Below are 18,755 nucleotides of genomic sequence, written 5' to 3' on the forward strand. Positions count from 1 at the left end.
TTTTTTTTTTTTTTTTTTTAATTTTTTTTTTTTTTTTTTTTTTTATTGATTTGACAGACAGAGATCACAAGTAGACAGAGAGGCAGGCAGAGAGAGAGAGGGAAGCAGGCTCCCTGCTGAGCAGAGAGCCCGATGCGGGACTCGATCCCAGGACCCTGAGATCATGACCTGAGCCGAAGGCAGCGGCTTATCCCACTGAGCCACCCAGGCGCCCGCCAACACATTTCTTGAAGTAATTTTCTTAAACTTAATCACCTGGAGAGGGATAGCACTAGTGCAATAGGTTGAGACATAAGAATGGGTCAGCCTGAAAAGGAAAAGCTAAGATGTGGACTGTCATCACTGCAGAACCCTTCAGTCTAATTTTGTTCACCATTTATAGCAATAGCATGACAATAAAATATCAGATGTAACTAAAATTGGCTACCAATACAGACTGCCCACCTGTACTCATTTCATAAGAACCCTATGTAGCTGAGAAAATTGAGGCTCAGAGAAATTAAGTATCTTTCATAAATTTAGTCAGTTAGTTGGTGACACAGTTTGGATTTATTCCCAGATCTAGCAGTGCACAGTGAAATTAGGAAAGGGTGAATAAAAAATGTTGTGCCAGAAGTTCAGCCAAGTTTTTGGGTCATTATGGGGTCATTAAAGTTTAGGTTCCTGGATTGAGATCCTGTGTCTCCAGTTTGCACTTGTTCTCCAAGGAACAAAATGAATTTCAGGTATGCTGGAGTGATTTCATTTGTATCCTCTTGTTCTTTAAGTTAGACCCACTTCTGGTGAGTAGATGTACCTGGTATCAGACATTTAACAAATAGCTCTAGTTCCGAGATCCTATTACTTTGTGTGGTACCCAACAACCGTCCTCCCTACCCCTTCCATCACAAGTTTCTAGATCAAAGCAATATCATGACTACTTTAACTGAGCCAGACTCTGTAGTGACAATCTTAGCTTACCTCCAGATGCGATCATTCTGTGCACTTATTTTTAGTCTTCTATTCCTCTCGTTGTTGTTCTATGTTACGCCTTATGTTTTTAAGGCTTTGAAGAGGTTAATGCTTTTTTGTCTTATTTCATTCTTAGCACAGCTTTCATACAGTTAGGAACTAAACAAATTCTTAAAATGACATTGTTTATTTTTAAGACTGAAACTTTCTGATTTACTTAATTTTATTTCATTTGAATACCTTAACATTTAGCCAGACTGCTGGATTGTTTTTGCTTTCAGCTATACAAAATGATTTTTTTCATGGAGTAGTTTTGTCCAAATAAAGAAAATTGTACATCCTAATAGATAATTCTTATTTTAAAGAGATGATTTGATACATGACATAAAGTTCTTCTTTTATAATTCTTGGTACATTTATATCATCTTCATCACCTTATTCATTGTTATATTAATTAGATGAAAACTGACATTCCTTCTATACATAACTGACTTGCTCTTCAGTTTTGTCACCTTCATATTCTGTGAGGAGAAGTGTATCTAATAGAATGATTGAGGAAGCCTGAATGTTTGAACTGCGGAGCCTCATTGGGCTCTGGAACATGGCAGGATTAATCCCATTTCTCATTCCATGTTTCATGAAAAACTTAGAGTTCTCTGCCCTTGGATTTTGGAAGTAGATATTGCTGGAACATTTTCTGACGGTTTTTACTGATTTTATGGCCCGGTAATTGCAGCTGATGTATCGGCCAAATGCGTTCCGAAATGTCTTATTGAAGAGGGTGTAGACCAAAGGATTCACCCCTGAGGAAACGTAGCCTATCCACACAAATACCTCTAGGAGCCTTTTGAGAGTAGTCTGGTTGCAGGAATCACATAAAACTAAAGTTATATTTGTAATAAAAAAGGGGCACCACATAAGCAAAAAGAGAAAAAAAACAATTCCTAGAACCTTAGAGGCTCTCTGTTCATTGGAAATGGTCTGCACAGACTTTTTTCCAACTGTGGACATTCTTCGCCTTCGTATCTTATCACTTGAGTTGGGCAGAGTTTTGCCTTTGTGGGAACTATGCAGCATTGCCACCTTTTCAGGTGATGAGCAAGGTGTTTCTTTGGAACTTTGGAAGACTGTAGACACAGCCAACCACGTTAGGCGTTGAGGTGGCTTATTTTTGACCAAGTAAGCTTTCTTCTGTAAAGCTTGGATAGTGAGAAAGTAGGTGACAATCATGATTGCCAGAGGTGTGAAGAAGGCAGCCAGTGAGCCAAAGAGCATGAAGTTGCCAAAACGATCCTTTGTCAGCATACAGGTGATGTTGCTTGGGTTACCTGCATCAGTTTCTATCCCTCTAATGGGTACTGGAATGGCAATGCCTAAGGAAGAAGGAACAAGATTAATTGAGTTAATTTTATGACCTTTGACTCTTAGATTAGGTCCTTTTAGAGTTTATCTTAGTGACTTTATGTGGTTAATGGTTAGTCGATTTTCATTCCTAGTACACACAGTGCAGAATCTGTCAAAGCATTTAATTAAAGGAAGATTTAACAAATAGACCCAAGTAAGCAAACCTGATGTTTTTAAACAGAGATTGATTAGTGATTTCAAGTTTATAATTTAAGCTTCCCTAAAGCTGTAGTATGTCTACAAAATACAAGGGAATGTCATTTATTCTCCATTTCTCATAATCTGTTTGTGTTTGTTGATCTATCCCAGGTTAAGAAAAAGTAGTTCAGAAGAGAATTTGCTTTATCTTTATATCCATTGTAGTTGATTTAAAGAGACTTCAGAGTACATTCATGCAGTATCTTAATTCTAGATAGATGACTCTTTTCTTTGAGGCTACACAGTTTGATTTAATAGACATTTTCATTATTTGTAATTTATGAATGTCTTAATCTTTTCCTCTGATGACTTAGGGAAAACTAAGTGGAGTTCATTGTTTGTTTTTTTTAAAAGCTACTTAAATATTTGAGATCATATGAATCATGAAATTTACTTTCCTTTTTTTTTTCTTTTTTATTAACTTATAGAGTGTTATTTGCTTCAGGGGTACAAGTCCGTAAATCATCAGTCTTACACAATTCACAACACTCACCAAAGCACATACCCTCCCCAGTCATCCTATCTCCCCCCTCCAACCCTCAGTTTGTTTCCTGAGATTGAGTCTCATATGGGGGGGGGGGGAGTCTCATATGGTTTGTCTCCCTCCCCAGTCCCATCTTGTTTCATTTTTTTCCTTCCCTTCCCCCCATGACCCCCCCACCCTGCCTCTCAATGTCCTCATATCAGAGAGATCATATGGTAATTGTCTTTCTCTGATTGACTTATTTTGCTCAGCATCATAGCCTCTAGTTCCATCCACGTCATTGCAAATGGCAAGATTTCGGGTTTTTTGATGGCTACATAGTATTCCATTGTATATATATATATACCACATCTTCTCTATCCATTCATCTGTTGATGGACATCTAGACTCTTTCCATAGTTTGGCTGTTGTGGACATTGTTGCTATAAACATTGGGATGCATGTACCCCTTCGATCACTACATTTATATCTTTAGGATAAATACCCAGTAGTGCGATTGCTGGGTCATAGGGTAGCTCTATTTCCAACTTTGAGGAACCTCCATACTGTTTTTCAGAGTGGCTGCACCAGCTTGCATTCCCACCAACAGCGTAGATGTTTCTCCACATCCTTGTCAACATCTGTCATTTCCTGACTTGTAAATTGTAGCCATTCTGACTGCTGTGAGGGGGTATCTCACTGTGGTTTTGATTTGTATTTCCCTGATGCTGAGTGATGTTGGGCACTTTTTCGTGTGTCCATTGGCCACTTGGATGTCCGACAGAAAGGGAGAAGATATTTGCAAATGACATATCAGATTAAGGTGTAGTATTCAAAAGCCTTATCAAATTCAACTTATCAAATTCATAAATAGAACTTATCAAATTCAACACCCAAAGAACAAATAAGCCAATCAAGAAATGGGCAGAAGACATGAACAGACATTTCTGCAAAGAAGATATTCCAAATGAAATTTATTTTCAGGTTGAGAGTTCCTCCAACAGATATGAAAGAAATATATCTCATGCTAATTTTCTAATACTTTAAATACCATGGAGAGGGTATTTAAATATGATCTTGCTTATTAGACAAGTACACAAGTGTTATCCTGAATCCTTTCCCTTTGAAACAGCAGATTCTTAAAAAGAAGTTTGAATTAACTGTATCTTTAGAAATCTCTAGAATCCTTGTGTTTTGTTTTGTTTTTTATGAATTTGAAAGTACTTCATCATGTACACAGCCTTTTTATGGTAACTGAAGAGCCATTGATGAAAATATTTTCCTCAAATACTTTCTAACAGGGAGGCTACTGCTTTTTCTACTTTTCCTCAACTCTCCCACCAGAAAGTGGATTCTTTATACTTACTGTTCTACACTAGAAGTCAGCACATTACAGCTTGAGGGCTAAATCTGGCCTACATCCTGTTTTTGTAAATAAAATTTTATTGGAACACAGCCATCCCCATTTGTTAACAAATTGTCTATGATTGCTTTTACTCTGCTGCTGCGGAGTTGAGTACCGTTAGAACCTGCAAGCCCAAAATATTTACTTTCTTGCCTTTTACAGGAAAAGTTGGCTGACCCCTGCTGTACCCTGGTAATTCTAAGTGATTTTTCCACTTTTCTCCCCAAAACCGTTCCCTTTTGAAGTCTATTGATAATCTGCTTACAATACTCTGTTCTCCATGCAGGTCATCTACCAACCTCCAGGACCTCTGCCCATCTTCCTCAGTAGATTCAGCACCTTGCTAAAGCCTTCCTCTCCACCACTCCATTGCTGTTACCTTCCATGACTTGACCTTATTGATGACCCTTCTGACACCTTCATTTTGTGTCTGTTGAACTCCATTCTTATATCTTTTATTATTTTTAAAATTTTATTTCCAGTGTAGTTAACATACAGTATTATATTAGTTTCTGGTGTATCAACCCTCATTATTATTATTTGCATTCCTGAAGGCATCCACAAACCCTCTTAAAGCTGTCCCATATCTAAAACCAAGAACTTTGTGTGAAATTTCCCTTTCTTGCCCTGCTACTCTTCATTACCGTGGGACTTCGTTTTACAGTTATGTTGACCTCTAGTCCATTCATCCTTCTCTGTTTTCACATTCTGTTAACCTCCTTCAAGGCTCACATTACCTTTTCAACCAGATTGGTGGTCAATAACATAAGTTTTCACTGGTACTTTTTATACCCTTATTCCCTTACTCTTTCATACCTTACTTTTTTGCCAGGTCTTACTGAGGATAACTAAGTCCAAAAGAAAGCGAGCTCTTTTCAGCATTTTGCAGAATTTAAAAACTGAACTAACCCTATCATCTGCTTTTTCTTCTACAAAGTTACTAAATTGTCACTAGTCCTACAAACAAAGGGTGATGAAATGAACACAGCATTGATTGTGACATTTGGTGCTGAAAAGCTGTTAACAGTCTTTAAGCCAACTATCTAAAACCTCTACATTTTGGGGCACCTAGGTGGCTCAATCAGTAAGCATCGGTCATGATCCCAGGTGCTGGGGTTGAGCCCCATGTCAGGGCAGGGAGCTTCTTTCTCCCTTTCCCTCTGCTCCTCCCCTCCTGCTTGTTAATGCTCTCTCTCTCAAATAAATAAATAAAATCTTTTTAAAAAATAAAACCTCTAGGTTTCTTTTCTCTTCTATAAAAGGAAAAAGTAAATTTTTAAGATCCCTTCCAAAGCTGTAAATCTGGAATTTTTTTATTCTTTTCTACCTGCCTACTTAATGCTTTGTATTAGACTAATTTGTTTATTATCTGACTTCCTTGAATATAGAGGCTTTTTTTTATTTATCTTTGTATTCTTGATATCTAGTATGTCACAGGTATGCAACAGAGATTTGATCTGCTTACGGATTCATGCGAACCAGCTTTAATTGGGATCACTTCTAACAGTAGGCTCTTTATTGGCTTGATCATATTTCATGGTTTCAAATGTTTTAATTCTTCTTAAGGGTCATTTCTCCTGTTTTCTCCCTGCCTTTGCCCTGTTTCCTCCACCTTAACCCAACACACACATACCTCACACTGTCTTCCCCATCTCTCCCTTACTGCAGTGAGTTTACCAAAAAGATTGGGACTTCTGGCATGAACTACTATAGTTTCCCTTCTTTCTACTTTAAATTTTGGTGACTGTTACCCATTATCTCCCATGCCCTTTCTCTGGCTTCTTTTGGGGGGCCTTTTCTGCTCTGTCAATCAGCATCTGTCCCCAAAACTAGCCTATCTCTCTGCTTACAAACCTGTCATTCTGAACAGACTTTTCCTTGGCACTGATTTCTTCACAAGCCAGAGTAATAACACTCCTTACTTTTACCTCCAAACTTTTCAAAAGAGGTTTGGCCCTGCTGTTGTTTCAGGAACATAAAGGTCACTTTCATTATCTTGTTTTTTTTTTTTGCCCAGTGTTCTTATTTTTATTAGAGAGAGACCATGTCTTTTTCATGGTTTTCCTTTAGCATTCCAGATCTCTCTTGATTTTTTTTCCTCTTTTTTTTTTTCTAGGAAGAAGCGAATCTGCTAGTCAGACTATTGATGATCATCATAGTAATTGTTGTGAATCTTTTCTGATACTAACTTATAAGAGGTCTGAATTATTTCTGCTGTACTTCATGCTAGGATACTCTATCATAGAAGCTATCTTTGAGCATTAAAGATGGGCACAAGGGCATAAGGCAGTTTAGAAGAAATACTATTTTCTTATGTAAATCATTTCTGAATATCGCTAGCATCTCTCTTAAAACCTCCGATTAATCATATATCCAGAACACTTATGTAGACACTTACTGCCTTTATTCTATACACATATTGGCTTCCAAGGTGAATTTATGGTCTTTAGTACGTGCATACAAAGTGTTTGGTTTTTTTTTCTTGTTTCTCTTTTCCTGTTTATCTTCTTAAGTGTGACTGAAGATGCATTTTAATTTTTTGTTACTTTAATACTAATTTCAAGATTTTGCATGCTCCCTAGACCTTAATGATCTATTGACAAAAACAAAACCTGTTTTCAGACTTAGTCTTCCTGCACGTCAAAATCAAAGCAGGAAGATATCTCAGTAACCTTTGTGAAGATGGTTCTTTCTGAGGACATGAACTTTTTGCTTTTTCACACATGTTGTTGATAGTGTGATTTTATATGATGACATGACATAAAGAGCTTGTGTTGGTGTATCAGTATATCAGTAGTCTGCCTTGACCTCTTATGCTAAGTTTCACAGCCTACCTGGCCTGGTATATTTCTTACCCAAAAGAAACCAAAAGCTGTTTATTTATACCACCCCACACCCTGACATTCCCCACATACCTGTTGAAATTAGCCATACCACTGTAATCTTGATGAGTGCTGTGGCTCGTGAGTTATATTGATTGGCCTGGATTGGCTTTTTGATGGCTATGTAACGATCCACGGAAATGGCACAGAGATGCATGATGGATGCAGTAGAAAAAAGAACATCAAGAAATAACCAGGCAGGGCATAGAACAAGTGGGAGGGGCCACATAGCCTCTGAAAAACAAAACAAAAGCATATTCTCATGAATGGCAATCTTCAATTTGCAGTTTCTTTTTAAAGTGATACATATTTTTAAACTTTTTGTTAATTATTTGAAATTTTATGAGTTAACCTCCACAAATGTCTAACTTTAGATAATGGATTCAGTAATAATAAATATATTTCTGTAAATGGTCCCTTTTAAATACATTTTCTGTTTTGTATAGTAATCACAACACCCTTTTTCAAAATCAGCAGTTTAGCATTTTTAGCATTCATTTGACCGTAGTTGCTCTTTTATCTGTTCCTTTTGTGATCTTTTAAAAATTTCCACACTGTTGCAACTGCAACTTAACCTTGCTAGTCAAATAAAATTAATTTTTAAGCTGCTTTTGTATAAAAAGAATATTTTACCACATAGAGGAAGCAATACGATGTGGCAAAAAAGAGTATTAGAATGGGAATCTCAGTGAAGCCTAGGATTTGGCTCATTTCTAGCAATAACTAGCAGCGTGATCTTTGTTTATAGCAAATTCTCATTTGGTGAAATCATTAAGTGAAATGATAGGAGTTTTCTTTTTGACAGAAGTAGTTCTTAAATAAAGTTTGCAAAAGGAATGACTTCAGATTATTCTGAAGAAAAATGGATTGTTATCCTTCCATATTTCATCATTCACTCCAGGCACTGGGGAGTTATGTTTTAAAAAGCAAGTGTCAGGATTAAACATAGTACTTAATTTATGTAACAAACTCTTATTAAAAAAATTTATTCTATGCCTCATACAGTCTTAAGCATTTGAGAAATAATAACTTGGAAAAAATTCAGTATTGGATATGGTACTGAATATTCTATATAGTTTTCCAATAAATTTACTTAGGCAAGTGTCTATAACACATATGGGTTGATACGTTATATTTTATACATACACCCAATATATATATATTTGCAGTTCCAAAACACCTAAAATTTATTTTAGGGTTTCCCCTAGAATATTTCATTTAGAACCCACATTTCTAACAGACACACACACACACACACACACACACACACAGATTTTAGACCTTGCAATAAAAGCAAATTACTTCTTTGCAGAACTAATGTCGTATATATATGAGAGTATCTAAATCCTTCTTATAGTTTAATTGTTGTATGTCCACTGAAAAATATAAACTACTTTTCCTAGTTTTTGCATGATTATTTGACCTTGACAGATAATTGGGATAATTGAAGGAAGACCAAGATACCATTTTAGGATTTCAGAGCACCAAGAAACTCTTCAGTTGTAAACTGTTTAAATTTAAGAACCTTGGGGGTGGAGAGATGTTAACATCCCACACCAAAAATAAATAAATAAATAAATGAAAGCCTATCATTTAGGGAAAGAGTTTTGAGATAGATTTGAATATTTTTTTTTTCAAAAGCGTGCAAATTAATGTTTTAAAAGCAGGGTTTTAGAAGACTCTGGGGAACATTATAATATCTTGGGTCTTAAAAGATGCACCAGCATTTATTCACTGTTGTAGGATAGGCACTCAGAATGCCTCTTTATGGGAGACCTCTCAAAATAAATCAAGTCTGGCAGAGAAATCTGTCTTTAGAGAGAAACTTAATCAGTTAGATTTTTCTCCCTCTTAGTCATAGTATTCAGATTTTCTGTTAATAAGTAGAAAAGGACTTTGGACACTGAAAGGCTGCAACGGACCTCAGCTTAAGTAAACTCACAGTTCAAGTAGAGTGAAAATAATCACATATGATTGAAAGAGTTGTGCAGTGGAAACTACTTGAAATGATGTTACATTCTAAACTGTCCTGATGTTCTATATTTAGAACTGAGTAGAAGATAGAAAAATACTCAAATGTAGAACTATAACAAGAGATACTGATCATAGTTTTAAACTTGCCTATTTAGCTTTTCTAATTATGGGTTATATGTTTTTAAATTAAGATCTGGGAAATTCTAGTCATAAATCTAGTAGCCATGAGCAGGAAGCCATGTAAAAAGTACAAGTCTTTGGAAAATAGACAATTTGACTCTAATTGTGGACTAAAAGAGAAAGCTCTTCAGTGCTCCAGTGAAGCCTTGTTAGGCTCACTTTCCAACAGAATGAATTTATTTTATAAACTCCAAATTTTCAGGGGCATCTGGGTGGCCCAGTCGGTTAAGGGACTGCTTCTTCTCAGGTAATGAGCTTGAACCCTTCGTTGGGCTCCCTGCTCAGCAGGGAGCCTGCTTCTCCCTCTCCCCACCCCCTCACACACACACCCCAGTTCATGCTCTATCTCGCTATTTCCTCTCTCTCGAATAAATAAAATCTTGGGGCGCCTGGGTGGCTCAGTGGGTTAAAGCTTCTGTCTTCGGCTCAGGTCATGTTCCCAGGGTCCTGGGATCGAGCCCCACATCGGACTCTGCTCGGCAGGGAGCCTGCTTCCTCCTCTCTCCCTGTCTGCCTCTCTGCCTACTTGTGATCTCTTGTCTGTTAAATAAATAAGTAAAATCTTAAAAAAATAAAATAAACTCCAATTTTGGTGCATGAAGCAGATATTATAATTAATGCAGTTTGCTAGAATTTTATTATTTTAGTCGGTACTTATTACTAATAGTAGAAATACTGAGGCATGATAGGGAATTTTCTTTAAGGAGACTGTGATATAGGTTTAGGATTAAAAGAGATGGACTTTATTATTAATCTTTATAATTGAAAGTTTCATGAAGGTACTAGTCAATAGGCTTTTTATGAAATGAACATAAAAGTAATATGACTGCATTAAATGAATAGAAATCTTTTATATAAAGTAAGAAGAAAAAATCTTGCCTGCCTAAATAGATTTGGGTAATCTAAGAATTTATACAAATTAAAAACAGTTCTAGACATTCTCAGGTTGTAAAGGGATTTTCCCTAGTCCAGATACTTTCATTTCTAAAATTATCTTTTCATTTAGTATTAATTTGATAGGCTCAGGGTCAGAAAAGTATCTTACTTTGGTGTGGAGTAGATTACTCCAAAACTTTGTTATTTTTACTAGGGTTTTAATTTGTTTTAAGGATTTATAATTTCATTTATTTGTTATAATATATTATGTCCAGCTTACTTCCATAAGAACTTACTATACTATTTCATATGGACCAGTTATAGATTTATACAGAAAGAAAAATATATATAAGAGTCAATATAAGGGAAATAAGTTATCAGGTACTTGAACTAAATTAATTACTGCTATTCTGGGGCTCTGAACTTGTCTTTTTCATAAAAGCTAAGACAGAAGAAGGAAAACTTTTAAATTGTATAGTATTTGTTGTTTCACAAAAAGTGCACAAACTTTCTTTGAAAAACCTACCTCTTCCCCCACCTGCTCCCAAATTAATCTTAAAGAGGAATTTAATTTCAGTAAAGTTTGAATAATGGCACTTCTGTGGATGCCTGAAATAATTACAGGTCAGTAATTATAGGAGCATAACAATCTTACTGAGTTGTGGATTATATATAGTTCATTATTTATCTAAAAATATTAATAGCACAAAGTTTGTTGCTTAAAATGAAGACTTGCATGCTTCAAATACCACCATACATAAGGGGTGTTAGAATTGCCATTCAATTACATCAGTTTCTGTTTGTCTCCAGACAAGGGTTAACAACTTCATAGACATGGGCCATTCTCCGGGATTCAAATCATGTCTCTGCCATTTATTTATTATTATTCTGTTCTCTCTTGAAAAATGGTGATAATGATGATGATACCAATTTTATAGGATTTCTTTGAAGATTAAATGCAGTAATACATGTAAAGTGTTTAGAACAATGTCTGGCATAAGAAAGCACTCTATAATGTTAGTTCCTGTTACTATTACTGTTCGACAGAAACTAGCCTACCCATTAAAACACTCCTACTTAGAAATAAATGTTAAGTCGTATCATCACTGTAAAACCAGTATGTTTGTCCTCCTGTCTGCTGTAGCAAGAGTGCATGTATCCAACTGAACTTCAAGTTTTTTTTTTAAAGGTATGAGAATGTGTTTAACTTTAAATTTTCATGAAAGTATGCCTTTTACTCTCTATATTTATATGTGTGTGTATATATATATATATAAATAGCAAACATAAGTAACCTATATACATTGCATGCTTGGCTATTTATTTATTTATTTAGCTTTCTTTTTAATGGCTATAGAAACCTGAGTGTTTTTAACCAGAAACACCATTTCTTGGTGAGATGCACTCATTTGATCTGAAACCTGCTTACTCTTTCAGCAGGTTTTTAGTTTGGAAAGCTGAGTTATATGATTAATTCAGAAAAATAATTAAAATTAACCTGTAAATCTGAGACATAAGATATTTGCCTTCTGAGAATTTTAAATGACTGTATTTTTGAAGCTATCCCAAGGGGACTGTGCCTATAGAGTTTACCAAGGTAAATAGTTCATGAGTTTATTAGAGTAGGACAGACCCTAAATAGCCTCATAGCCAAAAAGGACACGGGGTTCTCAAAGTACCCATTTTTTTATTCTCAGAAATTCTTATATTTGTATTATCTTTCAGGAAAGAAAGACATAGATCAGTGCTTCAGTTTTTATTATGAAGCTTCTGTTTTGTTTTTGTTGTCATTTTCCCACTACATTTGGATATATAAAATACTCTGGGACTAGATGTCTAATATGATAGTGTTTTCAACATTTCAAGTGATTTAATGCTTACAAAATTTCTTTTCTTGGTTTTTTATATTTCCACTTTCCTTTTTTGTTTGTTTTTGTTTTTTAAGATTTTATTTATTTATTTGACAGTGAGACCGTGTGAGAGGGAATACAAGCGGGAGGAGTGGGAGTGGGAGAAGCAGGCTTCCCGCCAAGCAGGGAGCCCAACACAGGGAACCTGAGCTAAAGGCAGACGCTTAATGACTGAGCTACCCAGGCACCCTAAATTTCCACTTTCCAAAAAAAAGTGCCTTTAATTGCTTTGGTCCCTCATTTAAGATTGGGTAGAGCAGCATTTCACCACATTAATAACTGATTTTCTTTTTCTTTTACTGCTGTACATCTGTTTCACCTCTCTGGTCAGATTCACATCTAAACTAAATCACATATTTAAAGTTTATGAACTCTTCTCATATTCTGCTGATACTTGCCAGTTACTGGTGCCTATAATGTGCTGGGCCTTAGTTGACTATTTCAGGATTCAGTGCCTGGGATGTCTTGCTTCAGATCCCTATCTTGCAACCATTTTATTTTCTACAGCCTCTTGCAGTTATAGCATAGATACTGTTTCAACTTTAATTATGAGACATGGATTAAAACTTAAGTTATAAATAAACAAGTAATGACCAATGAGTGACCAAACACTGTATTTTCTCCTTTACATTTTTAATCATTTATTTAATGAAAGTTCAGAGAAGTTCATAAAGTGTGAACATCCTGTCTTTTTTATATTGGCATATGATGTTCTATTTTCCTTTACATCCTATTGAGGTATTTCTAAATGCCCTCTAAGTAGGCATTTTTAAGCCTTATGTTATAAGCCACTGACTTATGATCGTGGATTTTGGGAATTATACACAAGACAGTCAAAACTAGACCTTCAAAGCAAAAGTTAAGTCTAGTGCTCCCAGAGTGGAAGAAGTGGCAGAAAGATTGACATAGGTATCACAGTTCATTTGAGAGACCATGTTAGGCCAGTCATCATAATCTTGCTAAAATAGAAATTCTGTAAAGAAAAAAAAAAAGCAAACAATATTATATAATCAAATATTACGTAAATCATTGGTTGAATAACATACTCCACAGCATAAGAGTCAGTCTTTAAAGTTTCACTGCTCTCCTTTTTTCAAAACTTAATTTTATTAGAACGTTAACTAATGTAAAGTTTCTTTTGTTACTTTCATTTAATTTCCCTGAGATAATTAAAAGCACTCATACTACTCAGTGGTAGTTAATGTTTTATGTTTACAGAATCAGGGACGCTTTTGTTTGTACAGACTTCTGAAGTTCGGAAGATGATTCCTATAATGAGAGAAAAATACACAAAATCTATTCCCCCCCTTTAATGTTACCAAAAATTCTTATAACTGCATTAATTTAGGAAGTCTTTGTATTTGTTAACATGTGAAGGGCTATAAAAATCTTAGTGTTTGAAGTCAAGTCCCAATTTATAGTATGTGCAGTTTCCAATTTATGAATGCATCCTTTTGAAGCTTTTTAGAGTGCAGAGCATGCATTTTCTCATATTCTTTCTCTTAGAAATGGAATAATGTTTTTAATAATGAATTTAAAGCAGTAATTTTTAAGTAGTGTTTAAGTTCCCAGGTTAGTTTAGTTTTTAAAAATCTAATCTCCCAGTATTGCTTCATTACTGATAGTAGAAGTGTTTGGGACCATAGAAGATTTTATTTTATTTTTTAAAAATTAACAAGCATTTGAGAGAATGAAATATAGTTAAAACATATCATAGTGTTTAGGACATAAATAGGAAGACATTCCATATATTTTATGTTAAAATATATTGGGTTTTCTGCTACCATTTATTGCCAAGAATATCTTGGGTCCCAAAAATCTAAATATAAGCTCAGTCGTCAGCTGCAGATAACCTCCCATTTTTCTGTGGACACGGAATTAGCTCTTTTATCTGTTTTTCTCTTTTATCTAATCACTTTAATACTATGAAACTTAGCTTTTTAAGATTCTTTAACTATTTAGCTGATAATTTGAGTATCTACCACAGTAATTTGCAAATAGTGGATGTTTGATATGGACTTTAGAATTAAAATTCAGTTCTGTGTAACTCATTCAGTTTCATTTATTCAAAATAATATATCAATTAAATTTTATGGTAGTATAAGATGAGCATTATAACATTTTCTGTATGTCTAGCAAAAACATAATTTAAAGAGTGTGATTTTACAGATTAATTAGTATTGTGTATTTGGAGATAAGAGCCTTGAATCAAGTATCTGCAGTATTTACCAAATATACATAAATGTTTCTACATTATCCTCATTTACTTTATTTCTTTCAAACTTTTTTCAGAATCAAGATCCTTTAGGTTCTCCTTTAGAATAAAATTTCTTAATTACTTCCCATGGTTACATGTTGTACTAAAATATTCAAAAAATTACAAATGTATAAAAGAAGGGATAGTTGGATATTATTAATGATTAGAGAGTCTATTAAAGCTGTAGAACCTTAGTTATTACTGCTTGCCCTGCAGTAATTTAAAGAATTTAAAGCCTTGGTTAGATGTTAATTTAGAATGGAAAGTTTAGCCTGTCACCATCTCATTTGGGGGATCAAACACTTAATTTAGGTATATTTTGATAATTACTTAAAAATGTAATATATAAACCTAAATATAATAGTTTAAATTGGAGGGGTTTTTTTAATTGGAGTCTTTAGTCTCCTTCTAACACATATTCTAGTTAAATAAACTTTATTTCTATAACCTGAAATATTTTTATCCTCACCATATAAACATAATTTCAAGAAGCCCTATCTGCTACAAATAACCATTTTCTTAAGCAGTTAATGAGTCTAATATGAATTTATGCAAAGCACTAAATAAGTTAAGTATTTCTTTATGCTGATTCTCAGAAGCCCTCATAATTTATCAGAATTATTTGTATTTACCCAAATTCTGTAACTAGAGATGATACACATAAGTGAAAACTTTCATTTTAATATTATCTCTTTTCTTATAACAAACTAATATTTTAATATCAAGTTATTATTGTAATAACTCAGGTTTTGGTCACTTGTTTTAATAGTTCATTTTTAATAAATTTTTAATATTTAATTTTATTTTGAATCAGATTTTTCTTACATGTATCAAGGACATGGATCATTAGAAATCATAAAAATTAAACAGATGAATCATTTCTTAGGACACTGTGAGCCAAACCATTTCCTTTAGCAACTAACCATAATATTTTCTTAACATGACGCATGTGTTAAGAATTATGTTTAAGGCTAAAGTACACAAATGATAAAAAAAAATAACAAGAACTTTTAGAACAATTCCAATTTTAAATTGGTGTTTAGTGATTCAAATTGGAATTAAGTGATTCAAAGATTTTATTATTAATCAATAACCCGGCACATAACCAGATGTCACAAAAGTGTCCTTGCTGTTGCTTGGTCAAGGGAAAAAAAGGATTGATAATGGGAAAGTTAAAGTCTAGGTCTGTCTCTTCTTCACTGTAATTTTTAGGCGATGAATGCAGAATCTGTGGATCTTGCTAACTTGGATGACTTTTTAAATGATTAAATGGCTAATTAGACTTTTATTAGATGGCTGGGGGAAGAGTAGAATAGTTTCTAAGAAACTATTTTTTGCTCTTTAAAGCTCATTATCAACAGTAGAAAATGATGGAAATGAGGGACTGTTTATCTACTGTTATCTTTAAATGGTCCAAGTCCATCTTTAAAGACTGAGTATCCATTTCTCTGATAGTATATCATAGTTCTGTGGTTTGATGCCAGGAGCAAAGTGAAATACTTACCAAACATTATTGTCAAGAGGGCAATCGGCATCACAAACAATCCAACCAGCAAATCAGCCACTGCCAGGGACATTAGAAAATAATTAGTAGCATACTGCAGCTTTTTCTCCAGTGAAACAGCCAGAATAACAAGGATGTTCCCACCAATTGTGGGTATTATCACCAGGAGTATCAGAAGAGCTGCCCAGCGTGGTTTATTTCCCTGTTGCTCACCAGTCTGTTTCATTTCCTCTGGTATCGATTCTGTCTGTAATCCAGACCAGTTAGCAAAGATTAAGTGATGAAAGGAGCTCTGCAAAATGTGCTCAGGAATTGTGCTCTGTTCTGATATTCTTCTGTAAGAGAAGGCCATTCGCTGTTTTTGTGTGATGTGATCCAATTCCGGACAATGGTCTGCATGGTCGGTAGCTAAGCTGGTCATCTGCTTTTTAAAGGCATTGTACCCAGGCTGAACACTCAAAGCCAAAGTTGACTCCTTCCTTTAAAAAAATTTTTGGGTTCTTGAAAATGAGAGTATACAAGCTTCTGTCCATTTCTGTAGGTAAGGCCCCAGGGTTTAGTCTTCTGCAGAGGCTCAGATTTCAGAAGGCTTAGAGAAAGAAACTGATAGCTGTGAAAGAAAGACTGTTTATTACTTTTTGTCTTCTCTCCTCTCTCTCTCTCTCTCTCTCTCTGCTGTAGCACTAGACTTGTGTTTGAATTTGAATGCCAGTGAGTTCAAAGAGTTCCCCCTAGATTTAAAATATGTAGATTGCATTATTTTATTTCGTTATTTTCAAAAAAAACAGAAAAAACTCTTGAACTTAGTAGCCCTTCCCATCTCAATAGGTCCCTTGTGCATTTGTGACAATGCAACCTATTTCCACAGTCGTGTTCCTGATATGCCTCAGGTCACGAAACAGGAGATGCATTAATTTTTTCAGTGGTTATTAAAAAAAAAAGGCTAGATGTTTCCTGACCCTTGAATGTCTTTTTACCTTTACCTTAGAATATGTACAGAAGAATAGAAACATTAAAGCTCTACATAGTTCTGAATAGAACTTTTTGGTACACACTGGTTACCCACCTAGAAATTCTTCAAGCCCACCTAAGGTCCATATGAATGATTTACCAGCTAGGAATCCTTATTTGTAATTGGGTTTTATCTGGTCAGGTTTATCTTAATACTGATGTAATAGCCATTTTTATGCAACATTTTAAAACTCTTTTAGTTTGAGAGAAGGAAAAAAAATAGGTATTAGTAGGATCCAAATAATTGTTTTTAATAAAATCATCTTTCAGAGAAAACCTATTACTGCCACAAATATTTTCCAAATTTATCACTTTATGCCAAATTTGAAACAGTTCTTTTTTTGTTTTAAGTAGTCATTTTTTTCTTTAACCTCCCCAGCTTCCTTGGGAAGGAGGATAAGCTAAGAGGAAGGTTAAACCATTAATTCGTAAAATCTGTAAATCCAGGGGTGCCTGTGTGGGTCAGCCAGTTAAGCGGCTGCCTTTGGTTTAGGTCATGATCCCAAGGTCCCGGGATTGAGCCCCACGTCAGGGCCTCCTGCTCAGCAGGCAGCATGCTTCTCTGACTCTCTCCCTCTCAAGTAAATAAAATTTGTAAATCCTATATAAAATATCTCTCCTGTAACATTGGTAAAACTTTCATTTTGGTTTTTAAGCCACTGAATAGAAATGAAAGATACAGTAGCAGTTTTTCTGAAGAAAGGGAAAAAATCTTTAGATTAATTCTAATTATTTGTAAAATATTTATTTATTTATCTATTTATTTGTAAAATACTTACCTCTTCTTGTTAATTTCCTGAGCATGTCATCTGATCTGCTCAGTAGACCTGCGTGCTGCTGTGACTGAAGTCCTCTCATTGACTTATTCAGAGCCTCCCGTAGAGACGCTTAAAAGCAATGAAACAAATGTGTTGTATAGCTGCAAGCATGCCAAGGAGGTTATTTCCTCTTTGATACATTCATTTTTAGAAAGCAGCAGCATTCATTGTAATTCATAAAACTACCAGTTAAGTATGTTGAACCAGTTCATGACCCTATTCATGTTGTATTCTTAAGAGCTCTCTTTGGTATTTGAGAGACTGAAATAAACTCTGTCATTTTTGCTTAACATAATTTTGTTTTGGATTAACACTGAGCTGTTTTTCCTTTTTGAAAAATATTAAGATATAGTCTAGAGATTCTAGAGCTTTCATTCTGTAAAGAGTGTGCCCTGTGAACCTTATAGTGATTTCCAGAGTTCTAATTTCTGAACAAGATTCTTATTCAGCTTTTATGTGTTGGCTGTGGAACACAGTTAATTCTCTCTGGTTGCAGCCTTGTATAGAAGAACACAGAAGGATCTGAATTCAACATGTATGCATAGGTTCTAGTAGAAACTTTGATTGCTCGTTTTTAAACAGATGGCCTCTGGATTGGGGGGTTGGTTCATTGGCAGTTTTTTGTATTTTTTCTCAGATATTTTGGGGAGAGTATACAGTATGTAATGAAAATATATTTCTGCCTTATTTCAGAAAATCGACGTAAAAATTTTAACAGCTATGCTTAAGTTTTTTCTAGACAGTAAGAGTAGCTTAGCATTAGAACTTGAGCATTCTCATAGTTTCCTTTTTAAAAGATCATTAAGATCACTCATTTTTAAAGTATTTAATTCTAGGTCAGCAATAACAGTTGTGCCCTTTTTCTGTTTCAGATTTTTATTCTTGTGTGAAAGTTATTGCAAAATATTTGGTTCATTTCAGT

General features: G+C 34.7%; 2 protein-coding genes across 3 annotated transcripts in view; one reads left to right on the forward strand and one right to left on the reverse strand.

Moving 5' to 3' along the window:
• The window catches only part of PSMD1 (proteasome 26S subunit, non-ATPase 1), a 91,440-nt gene that overhangs the window by 34,173 nt on the left and 38,512 nt on the right, over nucleotides 1-18,755 (forward strand). The window lies entirely within an intron of this gene.
• HTR2B (5-hydroxytryptamine receptor 2B) lies at nucleotides 1,328-17,878 on the reverse strand. Of its 2 annotated transcripts, XM_032857477.1 has the most exons (5): nucleotides 17,795-17,878; nucleotides 16,218-16,614; nucleotides 16,005-16,064; nucleotides 7,337-7,537; nucleotides 1,328-2,324 (listed from the first exon to the last, which is right to left on the reverse strand). In XM_032857477.1, exons 2-5 carry the CDS (start codon nucleotides 16,423-16,425, stop codon nucleotides 1,429-1,431), a joined length of 1,365 nt encoding a protein of 454 aa, XP_032713368.1. In that variant the 5' UTR covers nucleotides 16,426-16,614; nucleotides 17,795-17,878; the 3' UTR covers nucleotides 1,328-1,428. The 2 variants fall into 2 exon arrangements, with proteins under 2 accessions (XP_032713368.1, XP_032713367.1); XM_032857476.1 differs by having other exon boundaries at nucleotides 16,005-16,614.

This window comes from Lontra canadensis, unplaced genomic scaffold (assembly GCF_010015895.1).
Source record: "Lontra canadensis isolate GAN:19392208 unplaced genomic scaffold, GSC_riverotter_1.0 scaffold13, whole genome shotgun sequence".
In the NCBI taxonomy this organism is placed as follows: Eukaryota; Metazoa; Chordata; class Mammalia; order Carnivora; family Mustelidae; genus Lontra; species Lontra canadensis.